Source organism: Panthera leo, chromosome E2, assembly GCF_018350215.1.
Source record: "Panthera leo isolate Ple1 chromosome E2, P.leo_Ple1_pat1.1, whole genome shotgun sequence".
Classification (NCBI taxonomy): domain Eukaryota; kingdom Metazoa; phylum Chordata; class Mammalia; order Carnivora; family Felidae; genus Panthera; species Panthera leo.
In genome coordinates, this window is record NC_056693.1 from 50,349,690 (window position 1) to 50,363,100 (window position 13,411).

The following is a 13,411-nucleotide window of genomic DNA, read 5'->3' on the forward strand; positions in this document are numbered from 1 at the left end:
ACAAGATATTTGTCCACAATGAAAGCTAATTCACTTTTAACAGGATCACAACATAGCCAAATATCTTTGTTTAACCAAGACTAACTGGTTTAATTCCAATGTGTATCCTTCTAAGTACAGTTGATTTCATTGACTTTCCAAATCTGTATTTGGAAAACATGCTAAAGAATATTTTCAGGAAAAGTAAAAACCTTTATCTTCATTTCTGAAGCCTGTTAAGGAACATGTTTAACTATTTCTAAATAACTCAGGGGGCAAAGATTTTTTAAATCCTTAAATATATACTTTACTAGTTAGATAATTTTTATACATAGTATTTTAATGAAAATTTATGCAAGTCTAAGGTGTCTTGAAACTCTGTTTTAAAACTGTTAGATGAGAAATAATACATGTAAATCTGATGACACAGGCATAACAAGAAAGAGCCAAAAATGTTTAAAAAATAAAGGAATGTTGGGATGCCTGGCTGGCTCATTCAGTAGAGCATGAGACTCTTGATCTCCGAGTTGTGGGTTCAAGCCCCACGTTGGGTATACAGGTTACTTAAAAAAATAAAAAATAAAATCTTTAAAAAAACTAAAAGAATGTAAGTAGTACATTGTAAATTGTAGTATCCAAGAAAAAAGGAAAGATGGGCTGATGCTATAAAGAGACCATTCTGAGGAAAGCTAGTCCCAAAGAGCCACAAACTCGTGAGAAATGCTTAGATTCGCTATTGGTCAGGTAAATGCAAGATAAATGAGAATGATATATCACTTTGGCATTTTGTCATTGAACTTGTGCAAATTTAAAAGATCTATAATACCTATTCCTGCCAAGGATGTGGGGACAAGGATATGCTTGTATATTACCGGTAGAACTGTGGAGTATTTTAACTTCTTTTTGGAAAAGAAGCTGGAAATATTTATTAAAACATGTAAGTATATATAGTTCTGCATTTAGAACCCTTTTCCGTAGAACTGAAAATATACAGAGGAGCATACCGAGTTATTTATTACAGTCTTTCTGGGAAAGACAAAACCTGGAAACGAGGATATATATATGGATATATATATATGAAATATGAAAAAATACAGAAGGAAAAAGAGTAGCTCGTTAATATTGGTTATGTTATGGGGTGGATTAGAACCAAAGGCAGCAAAGGACGAAGGAGAAAAGCATTTTCAGCCAGAGCCCAAGGAGTAGAAATCCAAGAGAAGATACGAACAAAGAATTGGCTTAAATAAATTTGTATTTAATTCAGTCACATTGAGTTAGATGCCTTTACAGAAGTTGAGAGCTGGGGAAAAATGGATTTCACCCAGAGCCTAGGGAAAAGTTTGCCTGACCGTGCTGTCACTGGATTTTGAAGAACCTTTAAGATAAATGGCAAGGATTTGAATTTTCATGTTGATAGCCTTTTGTTGTTTTAAATCAAGGGTAATTTGAGATCCATAAACAGCCTTTGTGACACTTCAGTTTCTATTACTAACATGATGGGAGTCATTCTGAAAGCTTTTTCTTGTGCTTCATTCTCAGGGAAATGTGTCCTTTTCTTGTTCGCAGTCACAGTCTGTGCCTGTGACTTTTCTCAGCCCCAGGAGTTACTTAGCCCTGCCAGGCTTTTCCGGGGAGGACGAGCTGTCTGCTACTTTTCAATTTCGAACCTGGAATAAGGCAGGACTTCTGCTATTCAGTGAACTTCAGCTGGTTTCAGGGGGTCTCCTCCTCTTTCTTAATGATGGAAAACTTAAGCTGAATCTCTACCAGCCAGGAAAATTACCCAGTGACATCACAGCAGGTAATAAGTGTATTCCTGCAGGCACAGCGTATGGGTTTGAAAGATTTCATTATCTCTCTGTCCCTTTTCCATAAACTTTTATGCATAACCAAAAAAAAAAACTAGTGTTTGTTCAATGAATGAATACTTGAGTTAATAAGATTATCAGGACTCTTCCTTCAAGGACCTCGATTCTAATTTCCTTTTAAGTGTGGCTTCAGCCCTAGCCGTTCTTAGTAACCAGAATGATAGTTATGGGGGAATAGAAATTTCCTTTCATGACCCTCTTCCCACTCCAGATAAATCCACATATTCTGAGGAAATGTGTTTTGGGAGAAATGCAAAAGACTTTGAAATGGGCCCAAAAGTTTACTGGGTGTCTTCATGGGAAGACCAGGCTTTGTCTAACACAGCTATTAGCCTAATCTGGTCTGTGAGCGAAAAGGAGTGTTTCTTGGATCTGTATTTCTCTGTCTGTGTGTGATGTAAAACCCAAGCACTTAGTCAAAGTAACTTCACTTGCTGATATATTCTGTACAGAGTTGGATATATTGGGGAGGATGAAAAGGTTTGTGCAAACTTCTCCATTTGGGTACCAGAGGGGATTCTCTCTACTTCTAGGCAATACGGTTATCATCTTAATGATTAGAAGTGCTATAATTAAGGAGACTGTATGAGTATTTGGAAAATTAATACCTAATTTAGGTCAGCGCTTTGGGTGAGGGATATTTTTGCCTCTTCATTAAAATTATGTAGTTCTTGACAAGGGATCTCCAGCACGTTTTCATACACATGGAATAACACCCAAGCCAAGCAACTAGAGGTCACATTGGGGTGAATTGCTACATCAGTTTAATAAATGATCTTTCAAAAAAATTTAAAGATGCCATTGTACTACTCCTCTCTGTTAACTATGGCCAAAATTAATCGCATATGAGAGGAAAATTGGCAGAAATACAGTTGGAAGCTAAATATAGGAGGAACAAGTGTGTAAACGGACGCACAAATACCTAGCCTTTACGTATTGGTGTTCAGTCTGTCGCTGCAGTTTAAATGTGGGAGCTGAAAGTTCGATATTAAATATAATTTTTAACAGCTACTGTGTTGTGACTTTTTCATGTAATGCTCAAAATGTGGTGGATTTGCAGACCCGACAAAAGGAAACAAAGGAAACAAATTAATCAGTGCCATCTAAATAATTAATAGGCTCCCTAAAATGAGGGCCCCAAAGTGTAAGCTTGTCATTAATGTGTCGTTTATTGTGATTTATTTGACATTCTAAGAAGTGGTTGTATGCATAGCCTTGTTTCAACACCTTAAAGAAACTGCTTCAGTACAGTGTACTCTAGTGAGCCCCCTGAAGCTGGTTCATTCTAAACACTTTACAGGCATGAATATGTAATAAATTACTAGGTGTTGAGTCTATATAGAATACTCTGATTTGAAAATCTTTAAATTAATATTTAAATCCCTATACAGTCTAATCCACTGTGGTGTCATAGGACTCAGTGTAATTGTTCTGTAGCGAATAACAAGGAGTGCAGACTATGGATGAATGACGAACACCAGGCTAGGAGAAATTGTTGAACTTCACATTACACAGGTGGGCCTTGACTTACCGACCCCCAACTCCCGTTTTTCCCCGTTTCTCTTAAGATACTAATTTTTGCCGGTTTCAGCCAGGCAAGCACCTTTTGCACTTGAAAGGGGACTCTGTAAATGGTAGTTGGGTGGGTGGTTCATTTGTCCAAGGCTCGAGAACTAAGTCATTTGTCAGAATGTATTATTATGACTCCTTAAAGGGAACCAAATACTTATTGGTGGATTGTTACCATATCATGTTGAAGCTTGCCATTTTATAAGGATGGCTCAATTTTTCTTAGCTACTAAGGTATAACTTCCCAGTCTTACATGTTTTAAAGAATCAACATTTTTATCTTTTGCAGTGGCATAAAAATTAAATTATGCTGTGGAAGAACTGAATTGTTCAAATCTTTGAATTAGCAGGATACATTTTTAATGCGCTCTATAGTTTGGCACAATGTCACTTGGAATTCTTTGAAAATATTATGTCAACCTATATCATTTTGAAATATTAAAGATATTAGTCTAAATTATAAAAGATATTAGCTGGATTACAGAATCCCTCATGACACAAAATATTTCCAGTCTTTGTCGCTTTTACAGATGTCAAAGCAAAAATCATCAGATGACATCAAGAACCCAATGAACAGTGTGGTTATATTTTCCTGTTTAAAGCAGACTCTGTATTGTAAGATTTGAGATTCTGCTATGATTTAGCATTTCTGCTGCTGCTTTTGGCCGAGGGTGAAAATCAGGCCTATAAACCAGCTTCTTGCTCTCAGGGGCAGGGCCTGGTGAGGCAGGCTTGCAGAGTAAGAAATGTTTCTGGCATTTTTTCACTTACTAGACCTTCGCGATTCTTGTGACCCCAGCAGAGGACCGGCCCTCTTGATTTGCCTAACCCAGGAGAAGGCCTGTGTCATTTCACCTTCCTCCCTTTCACTGTTGGACTCTTCCTACCTTTCAGAGGGTAAACCTGTCACTCTCTGAAACTCCCTCTTTCTCCGAAAGTGACCGGCACCAGGGATCTCCATATTTTCATCTTGACAAGAGCTTTCTGGAGGCCTGGAACTTTAGTTCAGGTTGGCGAATATAGCTAATGGATGAATATAGCTAATGGGTGCTCTGTTGTCAGAGCACTCAAAGATATTTAAAAACGGAAAAAACCCTTCACTTCTTCCTTGAGCAATAGCCTATGTATAACTCCCTTTTGCACCTTCGCAAAGTACCTACCCTGTCCAGCAGGGTTTTCCTTCTTTATACATCTTATTTCATAGATGCCTATTCTCATCTTAGGAGCCAGTGATGGTGGCTAAGCTGTCACAGAATTTCTGTGGCAATTTAGGGTTGATTCCAGAAGATTGTACATGAGGAGCAGATATAAATCTTTTTCCTCTTTCTGTATTTTGTGAGACAGAGAGAGAGAGGGGGAGGGGAGATGGGGGAGAGGAGGGAGGGAGAAGAGAGGGAGGGAGAGGAAGAGATTTCTGGTGAACAGCCGTGTTCTTCCCTATGACCTGCCATTCCCTCTTACTTCTTATTCCGGTCTTCCATCATTCCATTTAGCGTTGCCCACGCCTTCCACGCAGCCCACACCACACTACCTGTAATCAAACAAGTCGGGCTGAATGCTTATTGCAGCAAGGGGAGCACACACCTGGGGAGCCATGGGCGCGTCTCAATTTTAAGGTGTTAAGGGTGATTCATTGTAAGACTTGGGGCTGTTAGCTCATTTGGGGGGAGGCTTCAAGGAAGTGGAAAATTGCTCTGGATTAAATGCTGCTAGGAAGTGAGGGTAATTGTGTGATTAAGTATCTTTGTAAATCTTATCTAGAAGGATGGAGGAATGAAATAAGGTAATTGATGTAAAACAAAAACAAAAACCAAAAACATCCGTTGTCGTTCATGTTATCCCAAGGAGGAAGTTTGGTAATTCTTTGGTTTTCGCAGAAGCCTTGTTATCGTCTATGTTTAGACAAGATAAGAAAGTAGTCTTGGCTTTTTTTGGTCCAAGTTCAGTGTGGTCACAGAGTTACCTTGTCTAATATTGGTATTCTATGAGATTGTGTTCAATGGGAGAGCTCGCTCTGAGTGCTCGCCAACGTACCATAGCATCACCCGGCTGAGAATGCGAGGCCACGTCCTGGCTGTTGGGGGCGGCTTTTCTGTTTCTCAAATTTAATTATTTACAAGAACAAAAAGGTAAAGGAACTAACTGCCTGTCCTGCAGGCAGAGAAGAGTGTGGGTTTTGGAATCAACTTACCAGCGGGACACTACCTTGGGTGATTTGATCTTCCTACTTGAGCCTCATTTTCTCCATCTTTAAAATGAGAATAGCAATAGCAGTGTTGAAGATCAAATGACACAAGGCACCCAATACCTGTTACGGATACCAGTTCAGTAAAAACTGTTTTTATTATCTTATTGTTATACCAACAACATGTCCCTCCCCAACTCAAAACTTACGAGTGGTGGGAGCAGTGCTAAAATTAGCATTTACTTACCTAATATCATGAACAAGAATGAGTGCAAATTCTATGATTTGTCACCTTCCATCCTTTTACAGCGACGTGGTCTTTTAAGGGGCTCCCTCTCATCCAAAAGCAGGAAGGAGTTGTACACTTAAAAAAAATAGAATCTTGGGGTACCTGGGTGGCTCGGTCAACTAAGCATATGATTCTTGATTTCCGCTCAGGTCATGATCTCATGGTTTGTGAGTTCGAGCCCTGCGTCAGGCTCTGTGCTGACAGGGCAGAGCCTGCTTGAGATACTCTCTCCCCCTCTCCCTCTGCCCCTTTCCTGTGTGTGCACATGTGCGCGCTCTCTCTCTCTCTCTCTCTCTCACTCAAAATAAATAAATAAACTTTAAAAATAGAATCTATTTTTAAACTTTATTTCTAATGTTTTTTAAATTTATTTTTGAGAGAGGGCATGAGTGGGAGTGGGGGAGGGACAGAGAGACAGGGGAACAGAAGATCCGAAGCAGGCTCTGAGCTGACAGTAGTAAGCCCCATGCGGGGCTCGTACCCACAGACTGTGAGCTCATGACCTGAGCCCAAGTCAGATGCTCAATTGGCTGAGCCACCCAGGCACCCTGTAAAAAAGAGAATCAAATTTTAAAATTACCTTTTTAGTGTCTCGAGTTAAGAGAAAGAAATCAAACGGATTGTTCATTATTTCACTTATATAATAAATCCTATTGATGGGTAACAAGCCTCCTCATCATAAGTGAGCGGTGTCTGTTATAAGTGAGGCCTGAGAATAGCTTCCCGAAGTTTCCCCCACAACCATAGCACAACTTCACAACGTGCTAGCTGCCTAGGTGGGTGACTGAACTGTGTCAGATGACAGAACGGCTGTCCTGGCCATCTTTTGTTCCTAATCTAAACTGGCTTCTGTACTAAGGGAAGAAATTCCCGAGCCTTTGACTTTACTCCTACGCATGCCTCACCCAGCAGATCCCTGGAGCGCTGCTACTCAAAGTGTGGTCCCTGAGTAACACTCATTCGGTGAAATACTTGTTTCCAGATGGAGTATAAAAATTGGGATTAAGCTCTAAAACACTGCTGGAGCAATAAGTTCTTGCTGCATCATCCGAGGCCAAGGTTGCTGGACTCATATTTTATGTCTTCTTTATTTAATTTTTAGTAATTGATTTTCGCTGAGGTTTTGAAAGGATCAGTCCGCAGTAGATCAGAAAAGAAAATGTTCATCACCACAGGTGGCTTGGGAAGCACTGTCCTCGACCACTAGAAAGCCTAAAATTAAATAAGAGCTGCAAAGTCGTGTCTATAGGCACACCCAGCCTTTGAGAGAGCTGATAGGAGGCACGTGGTAGGGGAGGGAGGGTGGGAGGTGTCTGTAGGTGTGACGCAAAGCTCAATACAAAGGCTTTCACTCTAAATGTATCCTCTTAAAGGAAGCTCTAGATGACAAATCTGGGGCATTTGATTTATTTTAGTCCAATCTCACACCATCAGGGATTACATAACTCCTCAGTTGTCTATTTCGGAACCCACTCTTAGAAAAGGTATCTAAAAGTATCTAACCTACATTTTTCATTTCTCAGTTTTTAGGTCTTTCTCATTATCTTTCACAAACTAAACCAGTTGGGTCTTTGAAAATCTTTTTTCTCCTTCCTGGATGTAGTATAAAAATGAGCTTTGGTGCCCAGGATGGAATTTGCGTTATACTAAATAAATCCAGGGCAAAGAGCTTAATCGCCTAACAGAGCTTCTACACATTTTCTGTCTGAAAAATAGCTGGTCAAAAATAGCTGAGGAAGTAAAGAAGTTGTACATTGTACATAGTAACAGAAAAGAGGCCATGACCTTTGGGTTTAATAGAGTACTCATAGTTTAGTTTACTAATTTGATCCATAAAGTCATACAGCATTGAGTATTCAATGGATATAAAAAACCTTGATGGTTAATCCACAATAGAGGTGCTTAGACTCCACCTGTCTGCTCATGTTCAACCACCGACAGACTTAATTCCCTTTAAGAAGGAAAGGGCTAACTCATGTCATGGATTCATGACACAGGAGCTTCAGTGGGAGGGATGGGAGGTTATTTTTTAGAAGTGATGAGAAAACTTTGATTTTTGATTCGTGTGAATTTTGGTCATATATATCATCTTGGGAACTCCAGGGAAAATATAAAAATGAACAAAACCCACAATTTTCCATGATGAAAAAATTACTGTCGATATATTGGGGTAGTTTCAGCCCTTCCCCATATGTATACAAAAAAATAGGAGTATCCTTAGAATTGTATATATGGAGTTGATTCTCATTCTTTGCAGTAGTTCTATTGTAGAAAGTCACTGTTGGACACTGCATTAACAAACACTGAACCATCACTCCTAGAATTAATGGGGTTAGGTTCCTGTGACTTTCTGGTCACAACATTTTTGTCAACCAATCAATCCATAACCTTGTTTTATGTGTGATTCTGTTTAAAGATACCTTATTTCATATATATTGTTGATCCATTAACATTGAACTCATGGTCAACTGCACTATAAGCAATGGCTGAGTGAAGTTCATCGAGCATGTGTGTTTTCTCTGTAAGACACATCACAGCCTTCTTGCATGTAGTAACACCAAACCTGTACTTTGTCACTAGGACTGTTACCTTTTTTTCTTTTTTAGTTTATTTTGAGAGAGAGAGTGTGCATGTACATGAGCGGGGTTGGGGTAGAGAGAGAAGGGGAGAGAGAGAGAATCCCCAGCAGGCTCTGCACTGTCAGGGGCTTGATCTCACCAACCCCTGGGATCATGACTTGAGCTGAAATCATGACCCATGTCAGTCAAGTGACTGAGCCACCCAGGTGCCCCCTGAGGTCTTTTAAATTGCAAAATCACCAACCAAAAGCACAAAAAGTTGGAAAACGTGTTTACATACGACAGCTGAAACAAGTGTCATCTCCTTGTTTAACCTCAGCTGGAAACGTGTGTCCATCCACTCCGTTTTTCCACTGTTCTATATACATTTCTGTGAATGATTCCAGAGATGCCCTGAGTATTGATTTGGGGGTTACAAAAACATTATGGTGACTTAGGTGGATTTGCAAATCCTCTGCACTATGAGGCTCGACTATGTAAATGGGGTTTTACACACTGCTGTATTTATTTATTTATATATTTTTACGTTTATTTATTTATGAGAGGGACACAGACAGCACGTGAGCAGGGGAAGGGTGGGGAGAGAGGGAAAGAGAGAGAATCCCAAGCAGGCTCCGTGCTGCCAGCCCAGAGCCTGACGTGGGGCTTGAACTCGTAAAACCGTGAGATCATGACCTGAGCCGAAACCAAGAGTCAGACACTTAACCGACTGAGCTGCCCAGGTGCCCCCACACTGCTTTATTTTTTAACTTTGTATTATATGGGCAAACTTTCAATATTCATTATAGTCTCTCCCAATATTTTTGTAATGATTGACTTGATATACTTTGCTAAATATATAAAATGATTACACACAAATGTAAAAAAAAAAAAAAAGCAGATAAATCGTTTTATTGGGCTAGACTTTGCCCAGTGTTGGGGATTTTGTTCCCTTTATTGAGACCCTCAGAAAGGAATCATATACCATTTTCCCCAAGAGGGTACCCACTTGTCTCCTCTTCCTGTCTTTTGGTTTCCTTTTGTTAACATAAGGGAGTGCTGTGCTTGATTGGGTGATGTGTATATTGCTGTTCCTAACCAACGGCTTATGCTGTTCCCTGTTGAGAGATAACTCTTTTAACTGATTTTTATCTCCCCTAGGTGTTGGATTAAATGATGGGCAGTGGCATTCCATCTCCTTATCTGCCAAAAGGAATCACTTGAGTGTGGTAGTGGATGGCCAGGTGGCCTCTGTTGCTTCTTCCCTGGGGTCTGAGCAGACTTATTCAGGTGGCACCTATTATTTTGGAGGTAAGAGAAGAGGTCAGGCCATATGGGACACTGACCCATATTTGCAGTTACTTCCCCTTTTGTCCTGGAGATGTCATCATTTTAACGAACGTCAATAGTATGGAATAATGTCTCCCTCTCGTTGAGCATGGAAATGTCGAGTGAATCAAGATGACCGACTATGGCCTAAAAGGCCTTTCTTAGAGATGGATTTACGTATGTTTACAATTTCTGCATGAGAATGACTGCAAATTAGCCACCCTCTTCAGTTCTTACTTTCGAACTTTGTTATATTTTCCTAGTGTTAAATGGTTCTTATATGACTTTTTCAGACTTTTATGGCCTGGTTTTATTGCAGTATTTTCCTGAACATGGCTCTTAGCTCCTCTGGAGCATCCTTATTGCTTTCCTACTGTCCAATGCAGAAGGGCAATATTATGCCAATGGCAAATAATCTAACTCAATTAGCCATAGAAACCTCTGCTCATCGCTAAGTAATAATGCACTGATACCGTGGATGAAATTGGGGCATCAACCTTCAACACCAGGTCATCTCTCTAAGAGAACAAAGACACATGAAGCGTTTACCTGCCCAGGGGATGTTTGATTGAACTAAAAGTTTGGAAAAGAAAACCTTGGAAATGGAAATGAATCTTTAGCGTGGAAAATTAAAATCAAAGGTGATTTGCCATTAGAAAGGCAAAGGTGTAAAACTGTTAATAGTAAGACTTATTTCTAATCTTGACTTGGTATGTTTTTTATTGCTGCAGTTTTGAATTTTAACAGTCCTTCTGTCTAGAATCACTTTTGAATTTGGTGGCAAGTAGCCCAATCTTTATGATTCATCAGTAAAATACAGATTCCTTTCTAAGAGTTGACAGTAAGCACACAGACCATGCCTCATTCGGCTGATATTAACACTTTCAAACAAACACTTTCCATGCTACCCAAGGAGGGGTCCATATGGCGTTGCTCTGTGTTCCCACCATAACTTAAAGGGAAACTTTCACAAAGTCCAGAGCCCTCGATGTCCTACAATTGAAGGAGGAGGATGCCGTCAAATTTTCGCAGCAGGAACCCGCGTGGGTGGCACCAACCTTGACTTGCAAGTGGAACGACAGTACATCTACAAAAGGAAAGGTGATGGCGTCTACATCATGAATCTGAAGAGAATTTGGGAGAAGCTTCTGCTGGCAGCTCGTGCGCCACTGTTGCTGATGAAAACCTGGCTGATGTTAGCGTCGTATCATACAGGAATCCTGGCCAGCAAGCTGGGCTGAAGTGTTCTGCCCCTGGAGCCGCTCCTGTTGCTGGCCACTTCACCCCCGGAACCTCCACTAACCAGATCCAGGCAGCCTTCCAGGAGCTGAGACTTCTCCTGGTTATTAATTGCAGGGCTGACCACCAGTCTCTCACAGAGGTGTCTTATATTAACCTGCCTACCATTGCTCTGTGTAGCACAAACTCCCCTCTCCGCCCTGTGGACATCGCCATCCGTTGTCACGACAAGGGAGCTCGCTCAGTGGGCCTGATGTATTGGACGCTGGCCTGGGAAGTTCTGTGCACGTGTGCTGCCATTACCCACAACACCCGTAGGAAGTCGTGTCTGGTCTCTACTTCTACAGAGATCCTGAAGAGATTGAAAAGGAGGAGCAGATTGCTGCTGAAAAGACTGTGACCAAGGAGGAATTTCAGGGTGAACGGGCTGCTCCCGCGCCTGAGTTCACTGCCACTCACCCTGAAGTCACAGACTGGTCCTGAAGGTGGGCGGGTGCCCTCTGTGCCTGTTTGGCATTTCCCTACTGACTCGGGCGCTCAGCCTGCTGCTGAAGACTGGTCCACAGCTCCCCCTGCTCAGGCGACTGAATGGGCAGGAACCAGCACTGAGTGGTCTTAAGCTGCTCTTCCACAAAGGCCAACGAAATGGAAATAAGGTGGATGGAAAGTAAAAAATTTCTTAAAAAAAAAAAAAAAAAAAAGAGAACAAACAAACAAAACCCCCTACATAATCCATTACTGTGAATGGCAGCATAGTGGCAACAATCCCAAAAGATGTAATTGGCTTCTTTAGTGAGATTTGTACATTTCTGAACCAACTTGTTTATTAAACCTCATGGAATATATGATTGATTTTCTGGGAATCCATAGGAGCACATTCCTTTAATAAATGGTAAGATCTAGAGAACAAATTAACTAAGAGCTTTCACTTCAACAGAAAAGATTTAGAAGCACTAAAAGAGATTTTAAAAACACGCATATTGTTAAGTGTGGAAAAAAAAAGACTAGATAAAAATGACTGGATTGGATAAAAGTGTAAATCATGAAAATAGAATCATCATTCTTTCAGTATTTTTCATCCTTTATGTTCATATTTAATAATGCCTACCTATTTTTGTGGAAATTTTTATTGCTATTATTCATTCTGTAATATTTTTTTATGGTGAAACCTACATCACATGTGCACTCTGTAATTTTGCTTGTTTTTATTATGATACACACCATTTTATTTAAATAAACTTTTAATCTTTGAATACTTTTAGATTTATCAAAAAGCTGCAAAGATACCCAGAGTTCCCATACCCCCTGAACCCAGTGTCCTCGGTTGCTCACATCTTACATCATGTGTGCATTTTAAAGCATATTAATTAGAATGCTGTGCATATCTACATGTGCATTTCCCAGCTTAGAAAGATAATAGTATCAATATCCATTTGTCCCTCCAGGGTCATGTCTCTTCTCCCCAGATAAACACTGTCTCGAATCTGGGGTATTTCTCCCTCTCATGTTCTTTTTAACTGGCATCTATTGAGGTGTTTCTAAGTTCCTAACCAATATACTGTGGAATGTTCCATAATAAAACGCAATCAAGTTCTCGGTTGGTGTCCTTTGGTACCAGAACATTTTGAGCATGAGATTCTACTGATCTCATGCTCTGCAAACTGTAGAGCACCCTGACACTTCCAGGATTGGGAACAAGGGTCCAAAAGAAAGCAGAAGGCCTTCTGCTGCCCAGCTCCCCCCCTCCTCTTCCTGGGTTTGTGCTCCAGAGACTGATAGAGAAGGTCCATCCTTCTGGAAGCTCACTTGGGGCTTTGGGCTGGGAATCCTGGATTCCGGAAGTGGACTGGAAGGGGAGTGGGGTGATCATCTCTTCCCAGTTGCGCACTGGATGCCCTGAGTCCGAAGGCAAACTGTGACAGTTGTTGACCCTACTGGACCTTCAGCTCTTTGTGCATGAGAGCCCCCTGTATTACTAGGATCTGCTTTATCTAGGTGGAAGGCGCTTCCTAGGGTGTTAATTCTTTAGCCAGTTTATCCTCAAGTGAATAAATGTCCCATGTTCTGAGATGGGATCTTACAAGTTTTCTTCCATTTGTGTCTCAGTTCAGCTGCAAATTTCCGGTGATCTTATCAGCCTACAATCAGCCTAACATGGCTGCCGTGCCCCACTGTTCCACCAGCCCGCATTGTACGTCCATTCTAGGCCCATCTTGAGAGTGACAGTTATATTGGGAGGGGGGCTGCTCAGAAACCACAGCATTCTCCATATGCCATGCCAGATCCCATTATCTGTCCGTCGTTCTCTCCTCTTTCTCCCCCCAGCCCCAGCTGAGTGCTTTTCACAAATTTGGACTGCTTTGTGGTGCATTGTGCCCAGCTTTTATCATTTATA

General features: G+C 40.9%; 1 protein-coding gene and 1 pseudogene across 3 annotated transcripts in view; both read left to right on the forward strand.

The window, feature by feature from the left end:
* The window catches only part of CNTNAP4 (contactin associated protein family member 4), a 253,150-nt gene that overhangs the window by 150,061 nt on the left and 89,678 nt on the right, over positions 1-13,411 (forward strand). For all 3 annotated transcript variants that reach the window (XM_042919722.1, XM_042919723.1, XM_042919724.1), the window contains exons 8-9: positions 1,519-1,780; positions 9,610-9,759. In XM_042919722.1, the coding sequence (XP_042775656.1) occupies positions 1,519-1,780; positions 9,610-9,759 (412 nt within the window). The remainder of the gene's footprint in view (positions 1-1,518; positions 1,781-9,609; positions 9,760-13,411) is intronic.
* On the forward strand, positions 9,945-11,635 carry LOC122208778 (annotated as a pseudogene).